The sequence below is a fragment of the Emydura macquarii genome, unplaced genomic scaffold, assembly GCF_026122565.2.
Source record: "Emydura macquarii macquarii isolate MOO-44397 ecotype Brisbane River unplaced genomic scaffold, CSIRO-AGI_Emac_v2 contig_587, whole genome shotgun sequence".
Taxonomy (NCBI): domain Eukaryota; kingdom Metazoa; phylum Chordata; order Testudines; family Chelidae; genus Emydura; species Emydura macquarii.
In genome coordinates, this window is record NW_027130724.1 from 15,533,142 (window position 1) to 15,551,842 (window position 18,701).

At 38.8% G+C, this 18,701-nt stretch overlaps 1 protein-coding gene across 12 annotated transcripts in view; it reads right to left on the reverse strand.

Annotated features, from left to right (window-relative positions):
* Positions 1–1,106: 1,106 nt before the first annotated feature.
* The window catches only part of IRAG1 (inositol 1,4,5-triphosphate receptor associated 1), a 174,952-nt gene continuing 157,357 nt past the window's right edge, over positions 1,107–18,701 (reverse strand). For all 12 annotated transcript variants that reach the window (XM_067540803.1, XM_067540801.1, XM_067540802.1 and 9 more), the window contains 3 exons: positions 9,115–9,234; positions 7,086–7,214; positions 1,107–4,503 (listed from right to left, as the gene is read on the reverse strand). In XM_067540803.1, coding sequence (XP_067396904.1) covers positions 4,263–4,503; positions 7,086–7,214; positions 9,115–9,234 — 490 coding nt within the window. In that variant the 3' untranslated portion in view covers positions 1,107–4,262. The remainder of the gene's footprint in view (positions 4,504–7,085; positions 7,215–9,114; positions 9,235–18,701) is intronic.

The following is an 18,701-nucleotide window of genomic DNA, read 5'->3' on the forward strand; positions in this document are numbered from 1 at the left end:
AGACTTGTATTCTGCCTTAGAGGGTCAGCGTGCCCTGCTTTACAGGAATGCCAGCAACACTTAAGACTTGTCACAAGGAAGTTTACAAACTCTTCTTCCATTGAAAAAAGGAGTCTGCCACTGGTTTAGCTAATCCTGAAAAATACCACTGTTTGCTTCTTTTGCATCATCTAATAGTAGAAGTTGATAGTAATAAAGATAAATCAGAAGCTAGGGATTGTATAAAATTGATAAGGGAAGCAAAAGGACACAAGGACAAAGCTATGGCTAGTAGAGTTAAGGACAACACGGAGTTTTTAAAGTTCATTGGGAACAAAGAGAATTCTAACAATAGCATTGGTCCATTAGTGGTTGGAAATGGTAGAATTGTCAATAGTAATTCAGAAAAAGCAGAAGTATTCAATAAATATTTCTGTATTTTATCTGGGAAAAACAGATAATGTAGTCATATCATATAATCATGATGTAACATTTTCCATTCCAATAACAACTCCACACGAGGATGTTAAAGGGCAGCTACTAAAGTTAGACATTTTTAAATCAGCAAGTTTGCATAAATTGCATAAATTGCAACCAAGAGTTTTAAAAGAGCTTGCCTGGACCACTAATCTTGATTTTCAAAAACTCTTGGAACAATGTGGAAGTTCCAAAAACTGCAAGAAAGCTAATGTTGTGCTAATATTTAAAAAATTTAATTTAATTTAAATGTGATGACCTGGGTATTTAGCAAAACAAATGTAAACCATTAAAAAATGGCCAAAGCATTTAAAAAAAAAAGAGCTTATTTTCATTTTATTAGAAGGCTATGGTGCACACCTTCTTGGCAAATGACAAGTTTCCTTGAGATGTACCCAAAGTTCCAGAAGGACATAGCCTGCTCTTACATCACTGGGATGAAGCACTGACGCTTTATACTTCTTTTATTCAAATTACATAATAAGCCGAGTGGAAGTAAGTGTGGAATGGAAACCTTAATTACTGGTTCATCATTAAATTGTTGCTGTGGTTCCTAGCAAGAACCTGTATATGGGTAGGATTCAGCTTAACAACTATAGTCTTCGATATATGTGCATGTCTTAAACAAGTCTTGTGCTAGCAATGGAAAGGACTTTGAAACCATTTTTTATTTCAAAACTCAAGTATGTGATACTATACAGTACAATACTAGCACACTTGTGCAAGGTCTTACAATGTTACAAATTTAAATAATATGATACACAAAAAATAGTGCCCCTTTTCAATTTTTTCTACTAAAAACATCAGTGCTGTGCATGAGAAACAATAAATGTGTCTTGTTGAAGCAGAAAAATAAATATTGCACTCCAAAAAAACTATTTCATTATTAATAGTATAAATAACTGACCTATTGTTTGTAGTCTGACATGCCTTATGAACACAGAGAATAGAAGTTTTCTTTTCAGATATAGTAAATTAAAAGCAGACTGACAAAATTTGATGTGAGAATTTTTTTTAGCTAAACCCTAAATTTCACTAAACACAAAAGTATATTCATTAACTAGTTGAACAAGGTAAAGTATATATTATGCTGTTAGCCACTGTGGTGCTATTATTTTAAGTGGGCAGCTTAATTACAGTAGGTTTAAAAATAATCCCAAAATGTATTTTTAACTTTTTCATTTTCATCGTCTAATCCCCTTTAAAACACCTTGCTCTTTTTCCGTCCTCTCCCTACCCAACACTCCCCAGCTCCCAATAGCTACAGACTCTACAGGCTAAATTCTGCTTATCTGACCAATGGATGTAATTCCTCTCAAACCAATGGAACGACTCATGGGTGAAATTCACCCTTGTGCAGTGAGCTCACAAAAGGCCAAAGCACTAATTAAGTCCCAGACGGGGTGTGCATAACTTGTGCAGGCCCTCTGTACAGGGGTGACTTTCACCCTGTGGTCAAGATCCAACAAAGCACTTACATACATACCTAAATTTAAACATGTGAGCAGACTCACTGAAGTCAGTGTGATTCCACATGTGCTTAAAGTTAGGGCACATGCATAAATACTTTGCTGGATGAGAGCATACGTGAGTAAGGGCAGAGGGATTTGGCCCTGATTGAGCCACAGGAATAATGAGTACCAATGCAAAGGGCACTTGGTCACACCAATGCTCACATCATCAAACATACTAATTTCATCATTTGATAAAGTCCATCTTTTGGAATGGAGGAGTCTGAATCCGTCAGGCCTTCTAACTGCACCCAAACTGATGGAAAATGTATAAAACTCAATTGTTTATTTGTCTGATTCTTTACTGTTTACAGTTAGAGAACTAATGGCACATTCCCTTTAGCCTTACTGAGCTTCCTTAATCACTTCGATTCTTTTACTGCTCCACAGCTTTTTTTAAATTAAAATACACCAAATGGCTAAATCAAGCACAATTTGTTTAGCAACAACGGTGGCCATCTGATATTTTCCTGGAGCAATGTCTGTCTGAGAAATGCAGTAAAAGAAGCAAGTTGGTTAAAGAGAAACATCTCTCCAGAGAGTTTTAGTAGTTATTTTTGGTGGGAGAAATCTACTTTGGAGTCAGTTAAAAACCTTTATTCTCCCAGCTAGTTTCATTTGCTGAGAATTTGGGGACCACATGGAAAGAAAACAGGCTGCTACTGGCTGCAGATGAGCCAGAATTATGTACTGCACAGGCTTTCTCATCCTTCCCAAGGGGAAACTGCCCTGTTTGTCACTCAGAAAACTAGATTCATAATCCCACAAGAACACCGACACATCTGAGACCCAACAATGCACTCCAATATCACACTCACTTTGAATGTCCAGCTGCATTCAAGTGCATACCAATGGAAAGATGAACATACTCGACCAGGAATCCCAACTCAAGTTCTGCAGGTACATACAACATACTATTAAGTGCCATACATTTCAGTACCTTAGCCCAAGGGTGAATATTCTTCAAAAAACGCTTTGGCCATTTTGAAATTATACATGCACAAAAACTTTGATGTTGGGTAAATATTTTCTTATCCTTCCGTGAGCTTCTATAACTCCCAGATAAGTGGATTATTTAAAAAAATGTGGGCAAATGATTAATCTGTAATAGCCTAATAACTTGTTGGAGTTTTGAAAATATATTAGAACAGCTAACACACCCCACATTAGATTCTAAAATGAGCTGCTGAACGTGCACAGTGACCTCTTTCCATGAGGATATTAAATCAGTAAGCACTTTAAACACCATCAGGGCTCAGCTCCCACCAGTGCTATATGGTATACCAGGGGATGAAGAGGACATAGGGAGTCCCTGTCTTCAGTGCAAGCAGCAGGGCAGAATCCATCTGCTGGCCTTCATCCCTTGTCCCAGTCTGCTGTGGTCTGAGGCTTAGGGGACATTTCTACCTGCCAAGCAGCAATTATTTTGCTGCAATCAGTAGTACTGCTTGTGGGGAATGTACTGCACTCTCGTTCAGAAGAGTACCAAAATGCACCACACAGGAACTCCCTTCAAAATACAAAGAGGCTCTGAGAGCAGAGGACACACTGGGCACTAGCTGCTGTGCCATCCAGACATGGCTTTAGCCCTTCACATACACCCTATTCAAACAATGGAGAAGTTTCCCTCTTGCAATACATTCTGAATAGCAATACAAAACATGTATTTAGTCAGCATTCCATTTTGCATTGTTGCGTGATTATTGGGCCAACCTCACCCCTAGTGTAACTCGTGCTTTGGAAATACATAAAGGATATATTTGGCCCAATATAATATTTTTAGTCCTCAACAGAAGGCCTTCCTTTCCCACCCACCCATTTTAAATAAGGACATTATTATTTTTTTAAATCCTATATATAAATTGCTGTGAAAGTTACAACATCAATCAACAAAAGCCAGGAAATGCAAAGTTAAAGCAGATACTCTATAACTGGTAGCTTTTATGGCTTTCCTCAAAAGTGCAGGAATTAAGGTCTCAGGTATCAATCTTCCCTTTGAATGTCCTGGCTATTGCTGGTGACTGTCACAATCTTTGCATGATTTAGATGTGACTATATTCGTACTGAGTCATAGCAGTCAGATACAATTATCATGATAAAAAGACAGAAGTATTTATCAGATGGTCAGTTTCACTAAATCACAATCCATTCCCAAGCCTGATGGTGTAGAATAACTAGTGTGGCTTACTGATCACATTTAACAACCAGAAAATGACAAAGTGCTACCTGGCTTTAACAACTGTGTCTTAAAGTGTGTGCTTACTGATGTACCGTAAATATTTTATCATTTGTTTATTATTCTGTGCCTTGCTCTTGCTGAAGTCCTGAATTCCACCAGGAGTATTGTTGGACAGCAGAACAGGTGGCTTTCCCCTGGGGTCCATCTGATAATTCAACACAGGAGTTGTATGAATGGTAGATCGCCAACAGCGCAGCAAAAACGATTATCGCAGCTGCTACAATCCAGACCACATTCCAGTGTTTACACAGTTTTGGGTACAGTATATGTAAATAATTAATAACAACTTCAAGTTTGCTGTAAAATGGAAAAAAGATATAAGTGTTCTTCTATAATAATCATATACACAAATTATCTTAATACTTTGACTATTAATAACTTTGCAATTATATGCTGTATCATCTTTTCAAATAAGAACCAACACTCTCTACTAGATAAAAACCCATATTGTTATGTCCTTTTTACAAATACATTGAAAATATAGATCAATATTTAGTGAGTTACTTTTCCAGAGTCCCCTAAGGGTCATAAGTCCAGACTTCCAGTTCTCTGGTTCCCTCTCTTTCTAAAAGGCCTGTCTCATTACTAGAAGCTGACAATATTTCAGATCCTGTTTAGCTCACAATTTGTTTAATTAAGTTAAATAATTTTAGAAAAGTTCTTTTCCAATATATGTCTTCATGACATGCCAGTAGGGAGGCTGACCTTCTGAACAAGGGATGGGCCACATGTTTGCAGATGTTTAGAAGGAGGACGAATTATGGGGCAAAAGATGGTGGACCTCAGAACGAAGAGGTTTGGGATCTTTGGATTCCTCCTTGACCTGCCTCAGCTTATGGTCAGATGCACTACCTGCTTCGGTCAATGGTCTGTGCTTCTGTAATGTACAAATGCCTGTTTTTTAAAATATAAGAATGTGTAGGTACAATCAGATAGAATGGTACCTCCACACAAGAACATCAGCCTACCTGCATGAGCAAAGGGCAGTTAGCTGCAGCAAGCCTTTTAAATTATGCATCAAGGCTTCAGGTCAGATGCCCGGTACTGGACTCAAAAGTCCCATTAAACAGTGTGAGAGGAAGAAGTTTCAGAACCTTTATTAAGGGCTCCTGTCCATTGCAGTACACATCCTAGAATCCACATCACTTTTGCCCATAAGTAAGCCCACCTCACACAACAGTTTGAATATGGTCATACACTGAAACAGATGTTCACTATCTCCAGCCTAATAATCTTTAAAACCATGTGTTTAAAAAAAATCCTATAGTTCAGATAAACAAAAACAACATGAACAATGAAAGAAAAAACACCTTCTTCCATGCATAGAGTTGGTTGGGAACTTTCCATTAAAATTGTTTTTTTCTGCAACAGAAAATGCAGTTTCTATGAAATTGACATTTTCCCTAAGAAAACTAAAACAAAATATTTTGGTTTGTTAAACTGACCTGAAGTTTTCTTTTGAGTTAGTTCAACATTAAACAGTGTTTCTTTAGTGTGCCATATTGTCTCATGGGAGTTTTAGTTTGGGCCCCAATTCTCTCTTCAGAACTGGGTTCCCATGTTAGACTACGTCTCCCAGGATGCAACAGACACTGCTTCTGACCAAGCTGAATCCTGGGAGATGTAGGCCAGCCAGGGAGCCTGGTTCACAGAGCATCAGGCTCTTGAATTACAGCTCCCAGGAGGCAAATGGTGTTAATGATGATGTGACTTAAAACTAAGTGGCTTGAGTTGGTTCAACAAACCAAAATGAAACATTTTGATTCGGGAAAGTAACAATGTTTGTTTTGCTCAAAAAATGTTTAGACATTTCCCAATTGAAATTGTATGGAATATTTTGTTCTGTGAAAAACTTTGGTATTTCAACATTTTGTCCCAATTAGGGACAAAAACAAATGTTGATACATCAGATTTTCTCATGGTTCAGAAATTCTGATTTTTGCTTGGCTCTATTACACACACTGTAGAGGTTGATTTAACAGGGCTTTTCTGCCTTTGTGCAGACTTGGAAAGCAAAAGGAGCTGGATTTATTTTTGCTTAATTGACCTCTAAATACATAACAGATACAGAAGTGCACATGGAATTGAATCTCTTAACTGCACATCTATCTGCTCACCTCTCAATCATTATTATCTTTTACAGGAGTTTATGTGATACACACCTGTGAAATGTTGCTTTTACCTAAGCAAGGAGACCCTTTGCCCTATATGTGAGCTTTCTTGGGTGGTTTTCTTAATGTATACATTGAGAAATACGTTTTCCCTAATAGAGTCCTGGCCTGATGCTTTTGTGAAGGCATCTGCATATCCCTGAAAACATTAAGGGACAAATTTCTAAAGGCTGCTGACTCTCACTCTCAGGGCTGGACTGTGCCCGGTTTTTCAAATTCCTCTGGGGGTACATAGGTACAGCAAATGGATCAAATAGGAATGGGAAGGAGGCAAGTCCATGCCTCCCCACCCTACACTATCCTGCAGAATAGGACCAGAGTAAGCTGCACTGTCATGGGAGAGGGGTTTGTGCTGCCACACCCCGCAAGGCAGAACATAGGGCTATGTGTTTGCATGTGCACCCATTGTGATTGCATATTGCACATATGTGCCTGCAAATTCAGCATTTACTGAAGCAAGTGGTGCATGCATAAACTGAATGCCTGATCTTGAGAGATGCTGAGCATCTGCAGCTTCCAAAGTCCATGGGAATTTCAGGTGCTCATTACTTTTCAGTATCAGGCCTTTGGAGATTATAATTTAGCTGCAACATTCAGAAGGTATTCCTGGAGGGAAGCCAAAAAATACTGAGAGATTTGGATAACTGTGTGAAGTACTCTGCTGTGTATCTCCTGTCTCCTGGAAGATGCACCACACTGGATTCTCACCTGCTTTTCATATTATTTATCTCTTCATTTTCACCCTCTTCACGCTCATCAGAGGTTTCATTTGTTTTCTCTTCGTCTTCCTCTTTGAGCTCATGAAGTTCTTTGGTTTTCTTTAAGCCTTCCTGATAACTTTAAACAAAACATGTGTTTCTTAGTAGCAGGGCCAAACAAATACCTCTTTCTTGTCAGTTAAGAACTGGCTATTTGGTTAACATATTAAATTAAATAAAAATACCACTTGTGCTGTGGTGTCTACGCAACAGGAAAATATTGGAAGAGGCCACTAAGATATCTCATGTTCCCACTATCCCTTCCTCCAACATAGTTTTTCTAACTAAGATGAACCTATCAGATCACGGAGTCCATCCCCTTGCAAATGTGGGGTATAGTTCTCATTTGATCACAACTGCTTTGGTATTGCATGGGAGAGGTGGGTTTTGACTCACTTTGGACACATTCTGGACTTTATTTTTGGGATGGGACTGGAAGCAATTGACACACTATTATCATTAGCTTCTTTGGGATGAATTCAGTGCCTTTCCTCACACTTGTCAGGATGGTGGAGCTTATTCTGTGGTTTACACTCGGAGATAGATGGACTCCCTGTCCCTTGATTACTTGGAGCTCTTGTGGAGTGGGTGCACAAGGGGCATGAGACTTATTTCTGCTTTGTGCAAAAGGCTATGTCTAGTCTTACTCATGCCCATATAAATTCTCGGCTCAACTTTGTGCTGAAGCACAGACCCTGCTGTGCACTTTGCAGGATCAAGGCCTAGGGAGATGTTTTGGGCTGTCCTATCATTACAATGCTGATGATATTCAGCTTTACATCTCCTTTTCACTGAGTCCAGATTCTACAGTCTTGCTGCTCTCCCAATGTCCGATCAAGACTAGTTTTGGGGTTGAAAGGTGACCAGCTATGACTCGACTCAGATAAAATGGAAGTGATTTCCTGGAAAATTGCCCACCTTTCACCAACTGTGTTCATCACATCTTTGGAGTTCTTATTGCATATCCCCTGATCTCGGAGAGCAGCAGTAAGGGCCCATGAAGTATTTCCTTAGTTAGACATGTCTAGGAGACTGCAAACATTTCTCTATATTGTTGACTTTGCAAGTTATCCAGGACTGTGCTACCTCCAGTTTGGACTAATGCAACACAATTCATGTAGAAGAGCTACCCTTGAAGTTCACCCAGAAACTACAGCTTGTGTTGAATACAGATTGGGATGAATTGCTGTGACCATGTTCACCTATGGATTCCTGTTCACTTCTGGCTGCAGATTTAAGTGTTGGTGATAATCTCTGAAGCTCTGAGGAGGCTGGGATACAGTTATCTGAGATAAAACCTCTCACCCAGTATCCCACTGCAGCAGTTAAAACTAGCAGGGTAGCTCTTGTTGTCAGTTCCTAGTGTAAAACGCTTCAGGGCTGGAAGTAGAATTCTCTCAGTTAAGAGTCCTGTGTTGAAAATCGCTCCTTTTGGGAGTTTGCTGGAACCAAAGCTTAGACTAATGAGCTTCAGGGCATGAGGTATGGTAGAGCATATCTATTGGGTTAGCAATTGTTCTAATTGTCAATTTTTATCTAGCTTTTGTTATTTTTATATCTGTAATAAAATTTTGTTCCTTAGTTTCTTAAATAAGTGCTAGCTGCTATGATGCTAGACAAGCTATCATGAACAGTAAAATAAACATCTAATTCAGCATATCAGCTATTGTACAGAAACATTAAAAACTATTGCACATTATCAGAATTCTTTTAATTTACACTTCATCTGGAGTAGTTATTCCTATATTATTTACACATTAACATCATATTAACATATTGTTGATAGTAGGCTTGGTCTTTTTAGGGGAATTCAGTAAATATTGTTTCTATCAACCACTTACTTTGCAGTATTTGGCTATCATTTGCATGAAGAGGTGAAAGGGGTGCACATACACGTACAATTGCTTTGTATTATTAAAGGATGCATCCTAACTTGGTAAACACCCCTTGGGCAATTCAGTTCACATAAACATTCTCACCCTTTGTTATAAGCTTCCTCCTCTATCTTGGCTTTTGTCTCAGGGTTGATCTCCTCTGGACAACTCTGGGTCAACAGAGAAGTAGGCGATTCACAGTCATGGTCCCCATTTGACTTTCCACTGATAAGATGAAAGAAAAAGAGGGAAAAAAAGAGCATTGGGAAGTACTGTGTTTGGAATATGATATTGAAGAATGATACAATTTCTTTCATATTAATTCTGATCCTGTTATGATAAACTCAAATGTATCTTTGGTGGGAGGTCTGAATTACTTCTTTTGCAAAAGAGAAAACCAATAGTTCTAAGCAAGCTTTTAGTTTCAAAGATCACTATCTAAAGAGAAGTAACTGACAGGTCTCTAATGCATTAAATATTTGATTTTTTAAAAAAAGAGTTTGTTTGTTTCATTTGCTCATATTCAGCATAGTTTGTTCTCCATTTAACACATTTCTCCCATGTACTTTCTAAAAGACTTCCTTGAAATTGGAACTTGTTATGACAAAGAAAGATAATACAGGCTATTCATTAAATAACAATATTTCTCCTCTTATTTTTCTTCTACATATTATTATATCTTCTCATGAGTTCATATGCTGTATACATACATATAGACACATGCAAATGTGTATTTTCACTTCAACTTTAAGTAAGATCTTTGAATGTTTAGCTTTCATATAAGCCACTGCATATTGCTTAATTGTATAGACATCTGTGTGTGAATGATAGAAAGGAATATGATAATTTATGTTTTGTGAAGAAAGTGTTTTTTCCTTGAAAGATTACGAGCAAAACTATATTAGTCATACAATGAAAAAAATGTTATCTCTGGATTACAAACCCTAACTCACTTGAAGTGTACTGGAATCTAGAAAAACCAGGGAATAATCTCAGATGTGCCTTTCATCCTAACTTTAAGCAACTAGAACTCTACATAGGCCTGATCCTACTGCCATTGAAGTGAGTGGAAAATCTCCCAGTGACTTCAATGGGACCCCATTAGAAGGAGGACAGATTATCTGTCAGCAATTGATTCTTTTAAAAGAACATTTATAGCAGTTTGCCTTCCTCACAGTGGGTGCCCAACTGGCCACTGTCTCTTAAGCTATCACCAGGTGAGGTTTCCTTATTTACTTCTGGAAGTCTACATTTCATGGGCCAAATTTGGCACAGGGCAAATATGCATCACTCTACTGAAGTCAATGGAGTTGCACAAGTTTACATCAGGTGGTCAGTTGGCCCCACATCTACATACTTATAATCCATTAACCCTTGAACCTTCAGGATCTTCTTCTGTTACTGAATAATATGACCTTTTTTTTTTTTTTTTTTTTTTTTTTTTAAATAATTCATTGATGAGAAAAGGTAGATTAGATTTTTGATCATTTTGTAGAATCTCTTTATTGTTACAGGAGAAGGACCAAATCCTGCAGTCCTTACTCAGGCAAAATTCTATTTGACAACAGTGTGAATTTTGCTCAGATAAGGACAGCAGGATTGGACTCAAAGTTAACAGCTGTGTTGCTGTATATTCATTCCTTTGTGTCATTTATATTTACTGTTTTCCCAGCCTTAGAATATTAGAGCTTTCAGTAAAACACAAAGTAAAGCATAATGTGTAGATAAAATGTATCTTGGGATTTAAAGCAAACTAAAAAGATGACAGTTAATGTTCTTTACCTGAATGAGAACTGCATATTTTGAAAATTTCAATTCTGCATAATGCCTAAAGCAACTTAAAAAATGTTGATTCAGATTAACATGATATCAGGCAGATAATTTCAAATAATATTTAACATAGTCCAAGCTAAGACTGTTAAAAATATACAGTATACCAAGAAGGTTTTTAGCATTTTCTTATATCATTCAACAAGTTGCTTATCTTTTAATTCTGAAATGTCAGCAAGCAACTTCCTTAGAATGTGCAATGTTTCCTGCAAGAGATAAGTGTTTTGCCATGGACAGGAGCTTGTCAATATACTGTATGCTTCCTAGGCTGTTCAGACATTTGTGCACACATAGTTCTTAAGTGCAGCACATCCTGTGTCTATACTCTATCAAAACAGCTTGGGTGTGACTTCTGTTCTCATCTCAAAATATCATGTGTTTATTTTTCAGTTGGCTTCCATATCATAGACAACTTTATTATCAAATTGTTACAGAAGCTTTACATTTTGTCACTATTTGAACAGGGACGTGATCCAATGCAAACCACAAATATATAAAACCCTAAAAAGTTTAGTGTACAACATATTTTGTGTTCATAAGTTTAAGAAATTAGTTGTATAAAACTCAACTAGGTATGTAATTTAAACTACCCAAATATTTTTATACCTTCTTCAGAAATTTTTATAGATGCATGTAGACTCATAGACTCTCAGGTCAGAAGGGACCAATATGAAAAACCCACAGAGCCTTTGCCAATCTGAACTGGGGGGAAATTCCTTCCTGACCCCAAATATGGCAATCAGCTAAACCCTGAGTATATGGGAAGACTCACCAGTCAGACACCCAAGAAAGAATTCTCTGTAATAACTCAGAACCGACCCCATCTAACATCCCTTCACAGTCCACTGGCATATCTACCACCAGTAGTCAAAGATCAGTCAATTGCTAAATTAGGCTGTCCCATCATACCATCCCCTCCATAAATTTATCAAGCTCAGTTTTGAAGCCAGCTAGGTTTTTTGCCCCTTCCCCCCCGCCCTTTCCCTTGGAAGGCTATTCCAGAACTTCACTCCTCTAATGGTTAGAAACCTGCGTCTAATTTCAAGTCTAAACTTCCTGATGGCCAGTTTATATCCACTAGTTCTTGTATCCACATTGGAGCTGAACTTCAATAATTCCTCCCCCTCCCTGGTATTTATCTCTCTGATGTATTTATAGAGAGCAATCATATCTCCCCTCAGCCTTCTTTTGGTTAGGCTAAACAAGCCAAGCTCTTTGAGTCTCCTCTCATAAGGCAGGTTTTCCATTCCGCGGATCATCCTAGTAGCCCTTCTTTGCACCTGTTCCAGTTTGAATTAATCTTTCTTAAACATGGAGGACCAGAACTGCACACAGTATTCCAGATGAGATCTCACCAGCGCCTTGTATAACGGTATTAACACCTCTCTATCTCTACTGGAAATACCTCGTCTGATGCATCCTTGGACCACATTAACTTTTCTCATGGCCACATCACATTGGCGGCTCATAGTCATCCTGTGATCAACCAATACACCCAGGTCCTTCTCCTCCTCTGTCACTTCCAACTTATGCATCCCCAGCTTATAGTAGAAATTCTTGTTATTAGTTCCTAAATGCATGACTTTGCACTTTCCACTATTAAATTTCATCCTATTTCTATTACTCTAGTTTACAAGGTTATCCAGATCTTCCTGTATGATATCCTGATCCTTCTCAGTATTGGCAATACCTCCCAACTTTGTGTCATCCACAAACTTTATCATATAGGTTTTTCAACAGAGCAGTTTTCTAACAGCCCGAGACTTCCAGTCTTGCTCATGTTAAGTAGTACCTTATTCCATAAGTAAGTACATATGTAAATCCATTTATTCATGTCTGAATATTGGTGACATCATAGCAGAATTTTCAGAAGCCTTCATCAATCCATTGTTAACTTCAAGCACTCAGCATCTGACCTTCCAGTGATCTGCTGTACATCATTCATTCATCTCTTTGCTGGTCATCCCTTATTATGATGATCCTGAACCTTTCCTTCCCTACTAACTTTACATCTCTATGACATTTATGATCATCTCTATGCCATTTATGACCAAAGTACATAAGTACATCTGTTGATTTCTGCCATCAGGGTCTGTATCTCTCTAATAATATTTCTAAAATAGCCATTAGTCTTTTATTTTTCCATCCAGGAGATACACAGGAGTCTTTGCCATCACCACATTTTAAAAGCTTCAATTTTCTTTTTGTCAACAGCATTGACTTCCCACAGTTCACTTCCAAAATCACTATGGAAAAAATTAGGCTTTTCACCTTTTCACCAGTCACATTTGTACATTTTGAGATGCCATGGTTTTTCCACACTTTCTTAAGGGAGGCCATATTTGAGTGAGCCATCTTTAATCTTCTTCTGAATTCTTTGGAAACGTCTCCTTGATTGAGTATATATGATCTCTGATAATTAAAATAATTTTCTTCCTCTACAACTTGCTCGTTAATCATGATGTCTGCTTGTATCCAATTTTTTAGTTGCATCAACGTACATGTATTTTGTGTTCATTGCATTCAAGAATAGCCCAGATTCCTCATTAACTGTTTCTACAGACTCCAACACTGCTGCATTGCATTGGTGGTTACAACAAACAGTGTTGCGTCATTAGTATAATTGAAGTCAGTTAAGAGGTGTCCACCAATGGAAATTCAGCTCCTTCCATTTTGTAAAAATCTTACAGGGTTGTCTCATAATAAATTTTGCATATATGGTAAAGAGGCTTGGGGACAAAAAACACCCTTGTCTCACACCCTACCCAGTGGAAGACCACTCACTGTCACCTACTGCTGTTCGCACCATGGTCTATTGTTGGTGGAATCTATTGTTGGTCTATTGATCTATTGTTGGTGTTTGGAATCTGCATGTCTTGCAGTATCCTCCAAGAATGGTCATGTTGGATGGTATCAAAGGCTTCTGAGTAGTCAATGAAGCACACGATCAGTGGGTGATTGTATTCTCTGCATTTTTCAGTGATGTGATAGATATTCCTGATTTGGTTGTGTGCGCTTCAGCCCTATCTGAAGCCATCTGGTTGCAGTGGTAGTTTTGCTTCTATCCTTTGCTTCATGTTATCCTGGATTATGTAGAACTGAATTTTGTTTGAGAGAGATATCAGGGAGATGGTACAATAGTTACTACACTCTCTTATGTCTCCCTTCTTTGGTACGGGCAAAAAAATTCCCTTCGTCCACTCTGCCAGCCAATTTCTAGTCATCCATACATAATTCCAAATTTTCCACATAAATCCAGTACTGCATTCACCAATCACTTTTAACAATTCTGCAGGCCTGTTATCTACCCCTAGTGCTTTCCCAGGCTTCATTTTCATAACAACATGTACTCACTTTCTCTGAAAGGATTGATGCCTCTGCAGTCTCTTTTGTGTCGTCCTGTATTATGAGTAGCTGTGGAGGAGCGTATACATTGGCACGGTAATCTCTCCACCTGCTTTGATATCATCATCCTCAGTGAGGACTCTGCCATCATGATCTTTTTATTATGTTTGATCATGGGGAATACCTTTTGCTAAGAAGTTTGACCACTATGAACATACCTTTTGTACTATTACTCTCTTTATAAATACTCAAGTTCCATACATTTTGCCCTTGTATGTTTGCTCTTGTCTCATCTAGTCTGTTTTGGAATCTGTCTGCTCAGTTCCATATATTCTCTCCTATGTTCTTCTGTCTCCAAGCCATTTTCTTTCACTCTGTGTAATTTTTATGCCTGCTCAAACACCTCAGTTTACCATGCAGTGATGTGACACTGACTTTTTGGAGCATGTGCTGTGGTGGTTTTGAGCAAACCATTCATTTTATTCCAAAGTTTGTTGGGTTGTTCAAACCCATTCTGCATAGATGTTATATGATTTTTGTTGATTCTGGACAAGTCCAATGCAGGGGACCAGTTGACCATTGTATCTTTTTAAGTTTAACTTTACGTTTGAGGCTAACAACTGATGGTCTGACTTGCAGTCTGCACTCAGGATAGCCTTTGTCCACTGGACACTTGATCTCCAGTGTTGCTGTGTCATTACAAATGGGACTTAATGGGACCAAACCGGGGAGCCCAGATAATCTCCATCCAAGAATATTAAAGGAACTGGCACATGAAATTGCAAGCCCATTAACAAGGATTTTTAATGAATCTGTAAACTCAGGGGTTGTACTGTGTGACTGGAAAATTGCTAACATAGTTCCTATTTTTAAGAAAGGGAAAGAAGTGATCTGGGTAATTACAGGCCTGTTAGTTTTACCTCAGTAGTATGCAAGGTGTTGGAAAATTTTTAAAAAGAAAGTAGGTAAGGACATCGAGGTTAAGTGTAATTGGGACAAAATAAAACATGGTTTTACAAAAGGTAGATCGTGCCAAAAAGTGGGAGTGTGCTGATAAAGTTAGTGGATGACACAAAGTTGGAAGGTATTGCTAATATAGAGAAGGATTGGGATATCATATCAAGATCTGGATGACCTTGTAAACTGGAATAATAGAAATAGGATGAAATTTAAAAGTGGAAAGTGCAAGGTCATGCATTTAGGGATTAATAAGAATTTCTACTATAAGCTGGGGACACATCAATTGGAAGTGACAGAGGAGGAGAAGGACCTGGGTGTATTGGTCAATCACAGGATGACTATGAGCCGCCAATGTGATATGGCCATGAAAAAAACTAATGTGGTCTTAGGATGCATCAGGCGAGGTATTTCCAGTAGAGATAGGAAGGTGTTAGTGCCATTATACTGGTGAGACCTCATCTGGAATACTGTGTGCAGTTCTGGTCTCCCATGTTTAAGAAAGATGAATTCAGACTGGAACAGGTGCAAAGAAGGGCTATTAGGATGATCCGCGGAATGGAAAACCTGCCTTATGAGAGGAGACTCAAAGAGCTTGGCTTGTTTAGCCTAACCAAAAGAAGGCTGAGAGGAGATATGATCACTCTCTCTAAATACATCAGAAGGATAAGTATCAAGGAGGGAGAGGAATTATTTAAGTTCAGCTCCAATGTGGACATAAGAACTAATGGATATAAACTGGCCATCAGGAAGTTTAGACTTGAAATTAGATGAAGGTTTCTAACCATCAGAGGAGTGAAGTTCTGGAACAGCCTTCCAAGGAGAGAAGAGGGGGCAAAAAAATCTAGCTGGCTTCAAGACTGAGCTTGATAAATTTATGGAGGGGATGGTATGATGGGACAGCCTAATTTGGCAATTAACTGATCTTTGACTACTAGCAGTAAATATGCCAATGGCCTCTGATGGGATGTTAGATGGGGCGGGTTCTGAGTTACTACAGAGAATTCTTTCTTGGGTGTCTGGCTGGTGAGTCTTGCCCACATGGTTCAGGGTTTAGCTGATTGCCATATTTGGGGTCGGGAAGGAATGTTCCCTCAGAGCAGACTGGCATAGGTCATGGGGGTTTTTCACCTTCCTCTGCAGCATGGGGCACAGGATCACTTGCTGGTGAATTCTCTGTATCTTGAACTCTTTAAACCATGATTTGAGGACTTCAATAACTCAGTCATAGGTTAGGGGTCTATTACATGAGTGGGTGGCTGAGGTTCTGTGGCCTGCATTGTGCAGGAGGTCAGATTAAATGATCATAGTGGTCCCTTCTGACCTTAAAGTCTATGAGTTTATATGTACATAACATTCTTAAAAATTCTTCCCAAAGTATTAAATGTGTGTGTGTACTCAAAGTATATATGTAATTATCATATCAGATTCTCTCTGGTGCATCTTTATCGTTGCTATATTTATTTTTTCTGTGAATTGAAATAACATTTTTTAAAAAGAACCAGTGCATAAAAAAGACAGCAGTTATGATCCTAGTGCCAACCACTTTGAGTGTGGCTCATAATATTCTTGGAGTTACCATTTTGCAGAATAAAAGGTGAGGAAAAGTTGGGCAGGCTGAGGAAGCTTAAAAGAAACAACCAGATTAAAAAAAAAAACCCAAAAAACAAACCAACCAACCAAAATCAGAGAGACATTCCCCCACCAACCATAAAAAGCAAACAAGTAAACAAAGAAACCCATGAAACTCAACAGTATTAAAAACAGAAGGCAAAGTGAATATAGGCACTTGTACGCTGCATGCTTGCGTAGCAATAAAGGAAAATATAGAGCAGTAGTGGAAGATTGAAGGATGACGAAAGATTAAAGGAACATACCAGTGCATATAACTGAAAGACATGATGGGAGAAGGTATGATAAATCTATAAAAATAATTGAGAGAACATAACGTGGAGGAGGAAGGCTTATTTGAGGTTGCCTATGGTTGTATTACAAGAAGTAATAACCTTAAATTAAAGAGCAGGGCTATTCAATCATTTACTTATGAAGAACCTACAGGTTTTCTCCCCTGGGCTGGGTTCCTAAGAAGGCACCTGGCAAATACCACTTGATTCACACCTTGTCATCCCCACAGGGCAGTTCAGTTAATGATGTGATTGATTCACAATTATGTTCAGTATTTTATTCTTCCTTTGCTGAGGCTGTGCACATGATTAGGACTTGTTGGGCAGGGGCACTGTCTGCAAAATGTGACATCAATATGGTTCTTCAATTGCTCTCAGTGCATCCTTCTGATTTTAACCTTTTGGGTTTCTGCTTTGAAGGTCAGTTCTATTTTGATAAGTCACTCCTGATGGGATTATCCATCTCATACTCAGAGTTTGAAAAAGTCAGCACTTTGCTGGAATGGGAAGAGAGACAGGCGACTGGTTTCTAGCAGATAGTACACTAACCCGGGTGACTTCTTATGTGCAGGCAGGGCAGATTCTGAGGGGCATGTCAGCCTAGTGGCCACATTCCAGGCTTTGGGTGGTGGGTTGGGGGTACCTCTGGCAGATAAAAAACAGAGGGGCCCTTCTACTAAACTGACCCATTTGGTGATTGAATTAGATATGTGGGCTGGTATATCTAGACTTCTCCAGGATAAGATGGGGGAACTTCTGAGATCGATCCCTGGCTAGGGCAGCCAAGAAGATGCAGATGCAGTCTATTATTGGACATTGTAATTGCATGTCAAGTGGTGGCCCCAAGGTGGGCATTTTGCACCAGACTCTCAGCTGCCACTTCGGGAACATCAAAGCTACACCACTTCTAAAGGGTTAATAAAGAGATGAAGGAGGATTTAGGATAAGTTTTTGATCATTTTAATGGAGTGTCTTTTTGGAGGGAGGAATGGATGATATAGACAGAGCTAAAGATTCACTACAATACATTGGCAGGAACAGCTGTCGGGGTATTTTACCAACGCAGGAGGTGGTGCTCAGAAATGGCCCTTAGATTGGATACAAAAAGGTATATAAAGGACATAACATTCCTAGGATACTTTCCCATTTTGGTAGCAGTGACTATTTGGGGAAAGGATTTTGCAAACAAAAGCATGCATTTTTGGACTGACAACATGGCAGTGGTAGGTGTTATCAGTTGCCAGTTCTCCAGATTGCCCAGGATTATAAAGCTGGTAAAGGCGTTTGTGCTACAGTGTTTACATCTTAACATGTTTCTCTGCCAGACATATACCTGCGATTGATAATAGTGTAGCCAATATATTCTTTCCATTTCAGGTGGACAAATTTCTGTGCCAGGCAGCAGGAGCCAACAAGGAACCAGAATGGATACCTGTAACACTCTAGAACCAAGGCCCATGAAGGCTCTCAGGGTATTACAGAGATCAGTAGCACCACAAACATTTAGTTCTATGACAAGAGTTTTAACCATTTTGTGCAGTTTCAGAGATGGGTGGGGGGGCCCTGTCGATGACGTGGCCTATTCCAGAAGACCAGATGCTTCAGTACACAGTGTCATTGACACACTGTGGGCTGGCATAATCTATCATTTCTGGT